The 15548-nt window shown below is 39.6% G+C and overlaps 1 protein-coding gene and 1 pseudogene across 1 annotated transcript in view; one reads left to right on the top strand and one right to left on the bottom strand.

Moving 5' to 3' along the window:
- Positions 1-15548, bottom strand: part of LOC138980065 (uncharacterized) — a 40857-nt gene that overhangs the window by 19710 nt on the left and 5599 nt on the right. Inside the window, exons 2-3 of the mRNA XM_070352863.1 lie at positions 10641-10837; positions 1124-1193 (exon numbers count right to left, since the gene is read on the bottom strand). Of these exons, the coding sequence (XP_070208964.1) occupies positions 1124-1193; positions 10641-10792 (222 nt within the window). The 5' untranslated portion in view covers positions 10793-10837. The remainder of the gene's footprint in view (positions 1-1123; positions 1194-10640; positions 10838-15548) is intronic.
- On the top strand, positions 10838-11038 carry LOC138980936 (small nucleolar RNA U3; annotated as a pseudogene).

The following is a 15548-nucleotide window of genomic DNA, read 5'->3' as shown; positions in this document are numbered from 1 at the left end:
AGCCTCCGCCATAGCAAACAACTCACGAAAAATTTCACAGAAAACAATTTCAGAAAAATTTCACAAGTACACACGAGCGACGAAAACGTCGCTAAAGTTACAACAAAAACGGAAAGATCTCACCACACAGCATAGGTACAGGTGTAAAGTAAAGGCGGCGACCAAGGGGAGAAGCCAAAGCAAAAGACTCTGGCGAAAAGCTGAAGACAGCAGGAGCGTACATCAGGAGCGTCCTACCCAGTTGAACCGCTGAGAGAGAAATGATACAAATGGCGGCGTATGCGCACGCATACGGATGTTGGACCGGACATCGGTCTGATATTATGGGATGGATCACTCTTTTTTAGGGTGGTCTCCCTTGTTACCAAGGGGAACGTGTACAGCGTTACCAGCACTGAACTAGAGTTAATTGCTATATGTGAGTTGGGTAATAATATGTAATTTAATGGACGTTCTATGTGACAGGAGAGTTTGCTGATTTTGTGTTAAACATTGGAGAGATCGTCTGCTGGAATCAGAGATAGGCCGCTTCAGATTGCAGCTTCTGGAAATTTGCAAGGTTTGTTGCAGCTGTTAAAGAACTGGATTTTACACGTAATGTATGTCATGTACATGAGTAAGCAACAACAAAAACACACACAAAGCAAATGGCATCGTCTGTCGACTAGTCACAGAAACAAACCTGGCGAGGTATGCGTGTACTTTATACACGTGGAAGAAACCGGAACCATGCGTCTTTGTTATTGCCGATATCGTTTGGATATCGGCAAAAAATGACCAACTTCCGTAGCGTTATGCTTTGATGATCGGAAAAGGGATGTGTCAGAGACCATCCAATCACAGCCCCCGAATTCCCCCACGTGTCCATCAGAATAGCTATATAGCGATCTAAATTTCCCAGCATTTGAATAATAGAGGAAATTAAATTAAATAAAATGATATATATCTGAAGTCAAATTGAGAACATTTTCTTCTGCAGTTTCATCTGTGCAACAACAAACCAGACTGCTGGCATAAGCAACTTTTATAGATATATATGCTAACCAAAACACATATATTATATATATATTCCATTGTGGTTCAACATAACACTATTACTGTATGCCTGAAGCAAGTTACTCACAAGAGACGTCTTGGTGCTTTGTGTGTTCTTCCTGGATGTTCCTTTCCCTTCTGATTCACCCTTGCCAGAGCTGTGAACACAGGAAATCAAATAAGCTTTCATTATCACTATTATTGAATATGTATACTACAGTGGAACATCCCTTTTAGGACACTCCGAATTTAAGACTTCTCCCTTTTAATAGACCTTGATTTGTCAGATTTCCTGTTCATAACCCCTTTCAATGTACCCCCATTTTAACACTCCCCATATTGTCCTATAGGTGACGGGCGCTGTGGCGGGGTGGTAAGATTAAAGATGTCGGCCTCTTAATCAGAAGGTCGAGGGTTCGAATCCCGGCCGCCTGGTGGGTTAAGTGTGGAGATTTTTCCGATCTCCCAGGTTAACTTATGTGCAGACCTGCTAGTGGCTTATCCCTTCGTGTGTACACGCAAGCACAAGACCAAGTGCGCACGGAAAAGATCCTGTAATCCATGTCAGAGTTCGGTGGGTTATAGAAACACGAAAATACCCAGCATGCTTCCTCCGAAAGCGGCGTATGGCTGCCTAAATGGCGGGGTAAAAACGGTCATACACGTAAATTTCCACTCGTGCAAAAACACGAGTGTACGTGGGAGTTTCAGCCCACGAACGCAGAAGAAGAAGAAGAAGAAGAAGACCTTGATTTGTCAGATTTCCTGTTCATTAACCCCTTTCAATGTACCCCCGTTTTAAGACTCCCCATATTGTCCTATTATTATTATTATTATGGTGAGCTTATATAGCGCGAACCACAATTAACTGTGCTCTCCGCGCTTTACATACTAATTATTTCTGCCGTGTGAAATGGAATTTTTTACAGACAGACAGACAAACAAACATTTTTTACACACAATATATAGCGCATTCACATCGACCAGCAAACCTCAAGCCTGTTAGGCGAAACTTTACCTTTCACGGCCTTTATTCCAAGTCACACGGGTATTTTGATGGACATTTTTATCTATGCCTAAACAATTTTGCCAGGAAAGACCCTTTTGTCAATCGTGGGATCTTTAACGTGCACACCCAATATAGTGTACACGAAGGGACCTCGGTTTTTCGTCTCATCCGAAAGACTAGCACTTGAACCCACCACCTCAGGTTAGGAAAGGGGGGAGAAAATAGCGGCCTGACCCAGAGTCGAACACGCAACCTCTCGATTCCGAGCGCAAGTGCATTACCACTCGGCCACCCAGTCCATATAGGTACTATAAGACCTGAATTTCTCCGATTATTTTATGTTTGATGTTTTAAAAGCGGGGTTCCACTCCGACTGAGTCGTATTCGTCAAAAGAAATTGTGACAGGTGCAAGACATTAGATCTTTGCTGTGAGGCTGTTGGCATCATTAAGTTATGTATCGATTGGACATTGGGTTTCCCTTCTTTGAGCCATGTGACGTCAGAGCCCTACAAAACTTCATATTTGGGCGTTTCAGGTTGACCGAAACTTCAAAGGAACTACAAAACACACGTCATGTGTTTGATTGCATGTGTGTGTGCTGTTCAATGTCAAAACAACAACAAAGTCAGCACATGACATGTGTTTTGTAGTTCCTTTGAAGTTTCGGTCAACTGACCTGAAACGCCCAAATATGAAGCTTATGGATGTGTTTGATTGCATGTGACAGTGTGTCAGTGTGCTCGTTCAATCGTCAAAACAACAACAAAGTCAGTACCTGAAAGGAATTCGATCGATACATAAATGTTATTTGCGTTTTTGACCAAGATATGACATTTTACACAGATCTCGACAGTCATTGTTCACCTCGATCGCTATCGCGGTCTCGGAGAACAATGACTGTCTCGATCTGTGTAAAATGTCATATTTTGGTCAAAAACCCAAATAACGTATAATACAGTAACCTTTTAAGACCTTCAAAAATCTGAAAAAAATCAGGTCTGAAAAAGGAGGGAGTCTTAAAATGGGGGTACATTTACAGAGGTTATGAACATAAAATCTGAACAAGCAAGGTCTTAAAAGGGAGGAAGTCTTAAATTGGGGGGGGGGGGGGGTTCCACTGTACTGTCACAATTAAATGATATTGAGGTATTTACATCACCTTGTGCAGCACAGTACATTAACACATAAACATCAGTGCTCGTAGACTAATTAAGGTACAGTAATGTATTAGCTTGCTGGTTTACATTGAAGAGACAGCGTGCTCTGCTCTTTGTTTCCAGAACAGCTAGTACTTTTTGTTTTGTTACGCATTGCTTTGTTTTGTATTTACTAATTTGATAGAGCCACATTCATTCCCAATAAGATCCAATACCGGCGGGGCCTGAACCAGCGTTCTGACTTTGAAGAAATGTTAATTTAGGCCTCAATAATCACTCAATGTGTGTGTGTGTGAGTTTGAGAGAGATCGAGAGAGAGAAAAAGAGAGTGTGTGTACGTACTGTGTGTGAGAGAGAGAAAAAGAGAGTGTGTGTACATACTGTGTGTGTGTGTATGTGTTAAGTGTGCGTACGTGTGTGTGTGTGTGCGTGTTTAAATGTGTGTGTGTGTGTGCTTCCGTGCTTGTGTGTGTTAATTGCTCAGCAATGCCCATAAATTCCTTGCCAAGCTTAGCCGAACACAACAATATGTATACACAGACAAGCAATCATGTTTTCCACGTCTAATATATGACATGGCATCTTATCAAGTCCATGTATCTGGGTCATCCCCATATGTGACCCTCCACCTCGCGCCATTGCTAGGCTTAATATAAGTCCGGGGAGTGTCTGGTAACAGTGTGTGGGTCACCTTAGTCACAGGCTTATAACTCAAACAGTGTTCGCTCTTTTCTAAAACGGGTTTCACCACTAGATAGAGCATAAAAAGACTCTTTATGAAAATGTAAAAATATGAAAATCATGCAAAGGTGACATGCGACTCATTCCGTGGTGGAGGGTCACATATTAATTAGCCTGACAGATACAAGTGCTTTGTTTATACAGTGGAACCACCTTACAAGACCTCCATAAAACTGGGAGGTAGTCTGAGATTAGCTTGGGAGATCCATTGATGCACATTTTGTATGTGGCTCAGCCGGCATGAACATCAACATTTTAAAGTGTGACTTGCATCGAGAGTGATGCGACCTTCTCTCAGAAGTTAGTAGAGAAGGCTCCCCCATCCACCACCCGGGGGACGCGCCTCTTCGCCAATTAGGGGGCGCGAGGGCCAAAAAAATTAAGAAGCACAGAAAAAAGACAGATTTTTTTTGTTGAAGGTCCTTGTCTACATTTTTATACCGAAATCGCCATTTGACCATTAAAATGCAGAGTCTATTATCTACAATTATCAACAATACACCCCCTTTCGATCAGGAAAGACGAAGCCAGTGTAGCCATTTGAAAATTCATTGTAGTATTCCAGCGTAGTACTCATAGTAGGATATCTTTATTTGGAAAATGCCAAGCCGATCCTCTCAAATCCCGTGCAAAAAAAGCATGGACAGCGCTCCAGTGTCAAATTTAAACTGTTGCTGCACTTGTTTGGGCGTGGCTATAAGCATAGTGACATGAATTTGATTGGTCAGTATTTTTAGGCAAAGCACATGTTCTCAGAAAACAGAAAACAAAATATTGGAAGCGTGAGTCACTCTACCCAAAAATAAAATCTTTTTTACATATTTTTTTTTTCTATAACTTTTTTCCCCATGGTTCATTCATCATGTGACAATATTAACTTTTTAGCGAAATCTAATCATAAGATTATTGAAAAAAAGCAAAAATGTAGACGACCACCTTTAAACGAAAGAAAGAAAGAAAAAGAAAGACAGAAACAAAAGAAAAAGGGAAGAGTGAAGAAAAGACACAGGTTGATAGATAAAAACAATACATAAAAGGATCTAATTATTCCCAGAAAACCGACAGCTTAATTATTCAGTCACCAGTAACTGGATAGTTGCTAAGTGATGATCAAAACAAAAAGTGAGCCTACAGCACAGAACACATCTACAGAACAATTCTTCATCCATGATACACTTCCTCAATATGACAATAAAAATGTATTAATCATCATAATCATTCAGAGATGCTTATCATTTGTACTAGCAGCTTAACATGTTGTGTGCTAGTGCGACTTACACACTGCATACAAACAGGGAAATATTTATATTTCTGAATAAATTAACCCTAAAGAAATGTGTCCTTCTACTGTATATAAATATATTATTTCCGTGGGTTAATTAGGGGGAAGAATTTACCCGATGCTCCCCAGCATGTCGTAAGAGGCGATTAACGGATTCTGTTTCTCCTTTTACCCTTGTTAAGTGTTTCTTGTATAGAATATAGTCAATTTTTGTAAAGATTTTAGTCAAGCAGTATGTAAGAAATGTTAGTCCTTTGTACTGGAAACTTGCATTCTCCCAGTAAGGTCATATATTGTACTACGTTGCAAACCCCTGGAGCAAATTTTTGATTAGTGCTTTTGTGAACAAGAAACAATTGACAAGTGCAGGCTCTATCCCATCTACCCCCTTTCCCCTTCGTGGTTGAAAACGACGTTAAACACCAAATAAAGAAATGTTCTATAAGGTAAGGTGGTTATATATATTCCTTGGATGGTTGAATGGATAAAAGTGACAGACCTACCAGTTTTAAAGAAAATTATAAGATCTTTCAGAATTATACCTACATTCGTTTAATTAGAGATTTCAAAGCCTAAAACACTAAGCAAAGTGTATTTCAGGACTTTATGGTTTAAAAGTTTGAATATCATAAGGACAATAAATGGGAGCCAGTGATTCACTTTTACACATTCACTTTTACTTTGACACAGGAGACGGAGAACTGCTCACAACATCTGAGTAAAAGTAATCTGGCTGAATGTCATGCAATTTCCAAAGAAGAGATTAATCAAATGTCAACAAAACCAACACCATATGATTACAGTGAAAGCCCCTTTTAAGACACCTAGGCCTCCACAAATCTGAAGAAATCAGGTCTTAAAACTAGGAGGGTGTCTTAACATGGACGTAAATTTGCAGAGGTTTTTAACAAAAAATCTGTAATTTAAAGAATGTCCGAAGGTCGTAAAAGGGGGGGGGGGGGGGTCTTACATGGGGGGGGGGGGGGGGGGGGGGGGGTTCCACTGTCATAACAAATACACAAGTGAGACAGTAAGTACTGCAAGTGCATTTATAGTTGCATATATATTATGCAGATTTTTTTTTTCAAGGAGACTAAGACTCAACACTAAACAGTAACACTGGCCAGTTTAACAATGACTGATATTCATAATACAGTCGAGCCCCCCTTTTAAGACCCCCTAGTTTAAGACTGACACTCCCTTTTAAGACCCCCTAGTTTAAGACTGACACTCCCTTTTAAGACCCCCTAGTTTAAGACTGACACTCCCTTTTAAGACCCCATAGTTTAAGACTGACACTCCCTTTTAAGACCCTAGTGTTTTCTCAGATCTGCACTTCACAATCTCAGCATATTTAGCTACCCCATTTGTGACCCTCCACCACAGAATGAGTCGCATATATATATGTCACCTTTGCATGATCATTCCGTGGTGGAGGGTCACAAATGGGGTAGCTAAATGTGCTGAGATTGTGAGGATCCCCTTAGTCACACTGCTATAACTCAAAAAGTTTTTGCTCTTTTCTAAAACTGTTAGAAAAGAGCAAAAACTGTTCGAGTTATAAAGCCTGTGACAAAGGCGATCCTCACACTGATACCTGACACCTCCCGGATTTATATTAGGCATAGCGCAGAACCCCGCGAGGTGACATGCGACTTGACATTCCGTGGTGGAGGGTCACATTTTAACACTCCCTCCTTTTTAGGACCAAACTGATTTTTTTCTGATTGTTGAACAGTCATAAAACTAAAAGGGGGGTTCCAGTATTAAGATTAGCATCCAAAGTTAACAACAACCGTCACCAAAGGCTTCAACACGATAAAACTATGGAGGAAATTTCCCCAGCAACGAACAGGTAATTTGAAAATGTAACTTGTGAGGGAGCAATAGCAATCGCTAAAACACCCCTAATAGTAAAAACAAGTTACCTGTATTAAATAATACATACTCTGCAACAACAAGGAAAAAAAAATCTCAACATGCCACCTAAAATGAGACTGATAAGCTGCAGGTGCTTGAGGCACTGATAAGGTAAAAGGAAAGTTCAGGGGAAGCACCTAGACGTCTAATAGTCATCTCCCACAATCTGCACCCTATAACACTGGCATCAGAGATCATGCATGAACTTGTATGCCTATCAATGTGTCACACCCACACATTATATATACACACACAGTTGCACACATATCACACAGTGACATACACACACACCACTTTTCTTTCGATAAAAATTAAAATGCTGCAAAATCCTGCCATCTGAGGACTTTAAGAATCTGATCTGTGGAGCTTTTAAGAATGCTGAAAATCAATTAATTGGTGGACAAATCTCATGCCTGTAAAGGTCTGCAATAGTGGAAAAACATAAGTTAACCTCATTTCATACCCACTCTGAGAATATAGCAGCTGATGCAAACAAATGAATTATACAACAAAACAGCCACTCCAGAGCTTTCTCAGCGCACAATCAATATCCTACTAGCAACACTCTCAAAAGGTTAGTGCCGAAAAAAGAAACGGCAGCAGAATATCAGAGAGCGTTGTGTTACGTTTCTAAAAAGGTCAATGACGGAATCCCTAGCTGATGAAGTATCAAATTATACAGGTGATGGTTAATAACAGTCAGATATTTTCATGCTTCTCATCTCTTGAGTATGAATAAGGATCATCAGAAGAGAACAAGTAGAAGTAAGTGTGTCTGTGTGTGTGTGTGCTAGTGTGTGTGTATGTTCACGGTGTGTGTGTGTGTGTAAGGTTTGGGGGAGGGGTTGTCGTCTGCTTGCATGTGTGCTTGCATGCGTGTCTGCACATGCACCTGTGGTGCACGGAATGATTTTTAAAAATAATTATTGACAAAAATGCGCATTTATGACCTCATGACTGTTTTATTTATAGAACAGTTTAGCAACACACAACTTTCAAATTTCCAACTGAAAGGTTGTCAGAATGTGAAATGTGAAGGCCTATAAACTGACACCAAACTGATATATATACTATATAAATAATATTAAACAGTGTACATTGTATTATTCCCCCCTCTGCTTCTTTACCTCTGTAAACTTGTAGAGCAGTTACTTTTCGATAATGACCCAGCAACCAAACAAATAACGACCCAGCAACAGCCTGAATCCTCGATAGTGCAATGGGTTGAGAAGTTGTTCTGTTTCGGTACTACTTTTTGCGACTGAAAAGTTCCGAACGCTCTAATGTACGAAGTATACATCTCTGGAGCAAACAATACAAACATACCGCATTTAAATTAACAACTACAGGCCTGAACACATGAATCTCCATATAAAATCCATGAGTTCGGTTGTTTTCTGAATCTAGATCTGCCGTGCTCAAACGTTCATCACAAGCAATTTCACAAGGCAAGTAACTCATACTTCTTTTCACTCAGTTTCTTCGACAACCGACTGCAATCCGACGGTCAGTTTTCAACAATATTTCATTTAATAAACCGATCACATGCAACCAAATGCACACATCTCATCAATTTAAACAACATAAAGCGGTTTCATACACTATTTTTCCCAGAAAACTGAACTTCATACAGTTTTTAACGTTGGAACACGGGTGCAAAAGTTCGTCTGCTAGTCCCATTTGACGAAAGAACATTATCCTAAGCGATACCAAAACATATACAGAACACACAATATCTGCCTTTGCCGCCACAGCAGAATAACAGCATATCTGTGTACTTGATTTTAGTCCAAAATAGGAAAACTGACAAGAAGTGTTAACAGAATGGAATGATTTGCACGGAACTATACAACCGCGCATTAATCGATCGCCTGCGCAGGTTGACTGGTTGAGTGAATAGGATTCGATCAAACTTTCGCAAAAAACCTCCTCTTTTCTTTGAATAACTGAAGAAAGGAGGAATAAAGAGGTTACACACCTCGTCTCAGTGATTATAAAAAATAATGGTCTCAGTTCGCGGTCCTGAAAAAGCTCGCTAAAGCTCGCATTTTTCATGATCCGCTAACTTCGACCATTATTTTTAATAATCACTGAGACTCGGCATGTAACCTCTACTTAATTGCCCAATGTTCACTAGATGCATGACATGTAAGAAAGAGCAGTGGTTGCAGATATGGTGGATGAAATTGAAAGAAAAAAAGGGAGAAAAAAAAGAAAAAAACTTAAAAAGAAGAAAGAAAAAACTGCTATTTTTCCCCATAACCTCATCCATTACCAGAAATAAAACTAAAGTACCAAAGTGACAGTATATCTCCATTCTCTATCCAGTGAGCTTATGTATGTAACTCAACACCGTGTTGTCAGTGAACAAACAATTGAAAGTAAAAATGAGTGTATTCTGTGGTGAAGAAAACGGTAATGGCATGCTAAAAATGTTATACACCCACGACCTAAGATAAGATTACATTTAATATACATACCCTGCATTGTGTTCTATTTTATATGCCCTGGAAGTGGGGAAACAAGACGACACACGTAGGCAATTATATTAACTCATAATTATCGACTTTCAGGAACAAGGACGACTGGATACTTACTGGAGCCAGGTTTGTGTGTATGCCAATGCTATAGCAATTAAGTAGTATACCTATTGTCATCTGAGTCTGTTAAGTTTTTGTCCTTAAATTTATTCTACATCCCAATGAGCTGTTTGGATACAATTATAACAGCATTGTAACCAAGTCGTCAAATATAATTTCAGCAAAAAATATAATTCCATGCGGTCAATTTTCAAACTGAATAACAAATAAATACAGTCGAGCCTGGCCCGACGACGGCCTTGACAACCACCACCATTACGATCACCTCAAAGGATATCCCAACAAGGTTTTTTCTAAATCATTCACATTTTCCTGTGCCCGAAGCGGGACCCTTGTGATGAGTAAATACAACAAAACTTTAAAACAAACTTTGTTGCAATGAACGACTGATTCTGTCCACGTTCGGTTGGTCCATTGGGTAGTCGTGATACACAGACTTGCATAACTCACATGTACTTCTTCACTTCTTCAGCGTTCATGGGCTGAAACTCCCACATTCACTCATGTTTTTGCGCGAGTGGGTCTTAATTACGTGTATAACCATTTTTCCCCGCCATTCAGACAGCCATATGCCGCTTTCGAGGGAAGCATGCTGGGTATTTTTGTGTTTCTATAACCCACCGAATTCTGACATGGATTACAGGATCTTTTCCGTGCACAAAAATTGGTCTTGTGCTTGTGTGTACACACAAAGGGGGATAAGGCACTCGCAGGTCTGCACATAAGTTGACCTAGCTGGGAGATCGAACAAATCTCCACCCTTAACCCACCAGGCTGCCACAGCCGGGATTTGAACTCACAACCTTTCGATTAGGAGGCCCTATTGTCTTAAAATGCACTAGCCGGCCACTGCGCCTGTCTGTACTCTTTCATTTAAACAACTCTGAGTCTTACCTGCCATCTCCACAGACACAGAGTAGGGTCAACATCACCAGCACCACCAGCACCGCGGCCGCCAGCACCGCAGCCTCAGGTGAAAATGCCACTGCCCCCTCCTCCTCCTCCCCTGACAGCATCAGCAGGTGTCGTTGCCATGGGGACACCATCTTGTGTCGATCAGGTCTCTTTCATCACCATAGTATTGGCAGTGTCTGAAAAAAAGAAGTTTGTTCAGTTATAGTTTTGAAAGTAATTCTGCATGGGACATATATAGAGGAATCAAAGCAGCCTCCCCTTCTGAGCGTGAAGCGGGCATGACTGACTGCTGGCTCTAGCGGTTGGCTTGTGCCATTGATGACCGTTGTTCCTCTCCTCCCTTCCGTGGGGAGTTGGAGGAAGGGGTGGCATTCTGAGCGGATTACGGTCCTGTCAGCTTTTATAAAGAATATATATTATAATATAAAGGAGACATTACCTTCATCCATCAATTCCCTTTTACCTTTAATTTCTAAAGTACGTCTGTCTTCAAAATCTGCACTGAAAAAGAAATTTCTGTTTAAAGTCCATTTGTTGTTGGCAAAACAGAGTTATAGTTATACACTCAATCAATCAATCAATATGAGGCTTATATCGCGCGTATTCCGTGAGTACAGTTCTAAGCGCAGGGATTTATTTTTTTAATTTTTTTATTTTTCTATTTTATGCAATTTATATCGCGCACATATTCAAGGCGCAGGGATTTATTTATGCCGTGTGAGATGGATTTTTTTACACAATACATCACGCATTCACATCGACCAGCAGATCGCAGCCATTTCGGCGCATATCCTACTTTTCACGGCCTAGCTATTATTCCAAGTCACACGGGTATTTTGGTGGACATTTTTATCTATGCCTATACAATTTTGCCAGGAAAGACCCTTTTGTCAATCGTGGGATCTTTAACGTGCACACCCCAATGTAGTGTACACGAATTAAGGTAGACACACAGATAGATAGACTGAAAGTGAAACACGTGTCAGTCACATTGAGAGGGATATCACAGCTGACACTGTCTGACACACACAGAAACTCACCCACACAGTGCTGTCTTGATCTCTCTCTCTCTCTCTCTCTCTCTCTCTCTCTCTCTCTCTCACACACACACACACACAGTGCTCTCTCTCTCTCTCTCTCTCTCTCTCTCTCTCTCTCTCTCTCTCTCTCTCTCTCACACACACACACACATGAGTGCTCTCTCTCTCTCTCTCTCTCTCTCTCTCTCTCTCTCTCTCTCTCTCTCTCTCTCTCTCTCTGTCACACACGCACACACATGTGCACACACACAAGTGACCCACACAAACATGCACACACACACACTTAAACTCACACAGTTCAAATGTACAAACTAAACCAACAAACAAGAGAAAAAAAACATGTCAGCAATTACCAGAACATGGGCTTCGGATCAAATCAACACAAACTTTCTACCAGCTGCACAAGAATGTAGTACGTAGCACATGTGATGTAATGTTACGTAAAAAAAAAGTCACTACTTTGCTTAAATAATGACACCTGAATCACAAAGAGAAGAACACACAATTTTAACAAAGTTTTCGAGCAACACAAAAATAAAGAAGTTTAAATGGGAAGTTTGGAGAAACTGCGCCACTCCAAGTCCAACTGACTCAGAATAGAGCAGAATCACACCACAATTTTGTGTTACAGGGCGTGAACCCATCAACTGAAAAGAGCTAAATTCCCTAGCTGAAGGGACAAAAAAATGCACCCAAGCTTAAAAAGCTGCTCAGGCTGTCGAGCTGGCTTATGTTATGGAAAAGCGCTTTGACACTCCAGATAACCTTGCTCCAAAATACATTCAAGGAAATTCAAAATGCGATTCTCTTCCTGGTTTCACATAGACTGACAATTAATAGAGTACAGTGAAACCCTCCTTTTTAAGACCTTGTTTTCTCAGACTTTCTGTTCATAAACCTCAGTATAATTACATGTACCCCCATTTTAAGACTCCCTCCTTTTTATATTTAGTCAAGTTTTGACTAAATATTTTAACGTAGAGGGGGGAATCGAGACGAGGGTCGTGGTGTATGTGTGTGTGTGTGTGTGTGTGTGTGTCTGTCTGTCTGTGTGTGTGTGTAGAGCGATTCAGACTAAACTACTGGACCGATCTTTATGAAATTTGACATGAGAGTTCCTGGGTATGAAATCCCCGAACGTTTTTTTCATTTTTTTGATAAATGTCTTTGATGACGTCATATCCGGCTTTTCGTGAAAGTTGAGGCGGCACTGTCACGCCCTCATTTTTCAACCAAATTGGTTGAAATTTTGGTCAAGTAATCTTCGACGAAGCCCGGGGTTCGGTATTGCATTTCAGCTTGGTGGCTTAAAAATTAATTAATGACTTTGGTCATTAAAAATCGGAAAATTGTAAAAAAAATAAAAATTTATAAAACGATCCAAATTTACGTTTATCTTATTCTCCATCATTTGCTGATTCCAAAAACATATAAATATGTTATATTCGGATTAAAAACAAGCCCTGAAAATTAAATATATAAAAATTATTATCAAAATTAAATTGTCGAAATCATTTTAAAAACACTTTCATCTTATTCCTTGTCGGTTCCTGATTCCAAAAACATATGATATGTTTGGATTAAAAACACGCTCAGAAAGTTAAAACAAAGAGAGGTACAGAAAAGCGTGCTATCCTTCTTAGCGCAACTTAAACTACCCCGCTCTTCTTGTCAATTTCACTGCCTTTGCCATGAGCGGTGGACTGACGATGCTACGAGTATACGGTCTTGCTGAAAAATGGCATTGCGTTCAGTTTCATTCTGTCTGAGTTCGACAGCTACTTGACTAAATATTGTATTTTCGCCTTACGCGACTTGTTAAGACCTTGTTTTCTCAGACTTTCTGTTCATAACCTCAGTATAATTACCCCCATTTTAAGACTCCCTCCTTTTTAAGACCTTGTTTTCTCAGACTTTCTGTTCATAACCTCAGTATAATTACCCCCATTTTAAGACTCCCTCCTTTTTAAGACCTTGTTTTCTCAGACTTTCTGTTCATAACCTCAGTATAATTACCCCCATTTTAAGACTCCCTCCTTTTTAAGACCTTATTTTCTCAGACTTTCTGTTCCTAACCTCAGTATAATTACCCCCATTTTAAGACTCCCTCCTTTTTAAGACCTTGTTTTCTCAGACTTTCTGTTCATAACCTCAGTATAATTACCCCCATTTTAAGACTCCCTCCTTTTTAAGACCTTGTTTTCTCAGACTTTCTGTTCATAACCTCAGTATATTACCCCCATTTTAAGACTCCCTCCAGGCTCCTTTTTAAGACCTGATTTTCTCAGATTGTTGGAGGTCTTAAAAGGGGGGTTCCACTGTATTGAATTACACCACAGCCAGTATGACCTGACTTAAAAATATGTATGCATGCCGGCAACATTTTACTACCAGTATTCTAAGCTGCAAAAGAACGTCAGTATAATTAATCTGTTAGTTGTTTCTCTTCAAAAGATATAATGTGTAAATTTGAATGAGCTGACTGCCGCTTGATCACAATTCAAACATAATCATTTGATTTTGAACAATAAGGCATTCACAGCTATAGAACAGTGAACAATTGTCAATTGAGCAGAAAAGGAAATAACACCACTTATAGTCTGAATGATGTGTGAACAGCTGTCACTAGAAATTTAAACTCGTTTCTCGGAAGAGAAAATTCTACAAAGTTTAAGACACAAATTTCCATAAGGCCAAAAAAAAAAAATTGTCTGTTTAGGGTAACCCGACCGACCCTATCGATTTGGCGCCGACCCAAAAACTTTTTTTTGATTTCAAAAAAAAAAAAAGAAAAAAAAAGAGGTAAAAATGCTAAAAAGAGACATTTGGCGTTTCTTTCTCTCCCTTTCTCTCTGTTTTATGTATACGTTAGTTTTGAAACATGTATTCATCAAATATAAGAAGTGAATGTTCAGCCAACATAGCATTTACAACAACAACAAAAAAAAACAAAAAAAACTTTACCTACCTACCGACCCTACTTTTTTTGGTCATGTTACCCTAAACAGACAAATTTTTTTTTTTGGCCTAAACAGAGTATACAGATATATTATACATGACATGTACAGTATACATTTGTATATGTACATGTATGCATGTAGTATTAGTAACACATTTTTTTTTAAACAGATCCCTGGTAACTTGTTTCCCAATGGAGAAAATCGTTAAAAGTTGAAGTCGAGCTGAAGTCTCAGTGTTCTCACAGGTTAAACTTGATTGAACTATTTTTCTTTCATTAAATACCAGTCTTCGTCAAAAACTGGATTTTTTGGTCTGCAAAACAACCTTTTTCAGCTCTGACTAAGCATTCATAGGAGGCCTGTAACCCAGTGATGGACAGTGCTAGTATTTTTTCAAACCAGTACGCAAACTTTTATAATGCAAACAGTCCAGAAAAAAACGGTAGGCTGGTCATTGGAACCAGTAATTAAGAGTCCAACTCAGAGTACTGTTTTTTTTGTTTTGTTTTAGCGGCGAAAAAAACCCAGTAGTTCTAAAAATCAACCGGTAGGTCATACCGACAGCCAATTTTGTTCTGGTATTTTCTCGTTTCAACCGGTAAAATACCGGTAATTGCCGGTTAACGCCAATACTGGTACATGTAACCAGTTGGGTATTAATTTGCTCAATCACACAGGCAGCTCTGGTTGCTTCAGATCACAAGTTACACAACACAACATAGATGCCCATGCTTTCGGCAGAAAATGTTCTATCATAAGATCAAGACAGTCACTAATTTTTGCACTCAAAACAATTTACAACACAAAATCAAACAAGAACAGAAATTATCTGGAACTTTCATTTATGACCAAGATGCACCTGATCTACCTTACATTCTCCCACATGT

Source organism: Littorina saxatilis, linkage group LG11, assembly GCF_037325665.1.
Source record: "Littorina saxatilis isolate snail1 linkage group LG11, US_GU_Lsax_2.0, whole genome shotgun sequence".
NCBI classification, from domain to species: domain Eukaryota; kingdom Metazoa; phylum Mollusca; class Gastropoda; order Littorinimorpha; family Littorinidae; genus Littorina; species Littorina saxatilis.
Note: the sequence above shows the minus strand (reverse complement) of the source record. Positions and strands in the feature narration are given on the sequence as shown.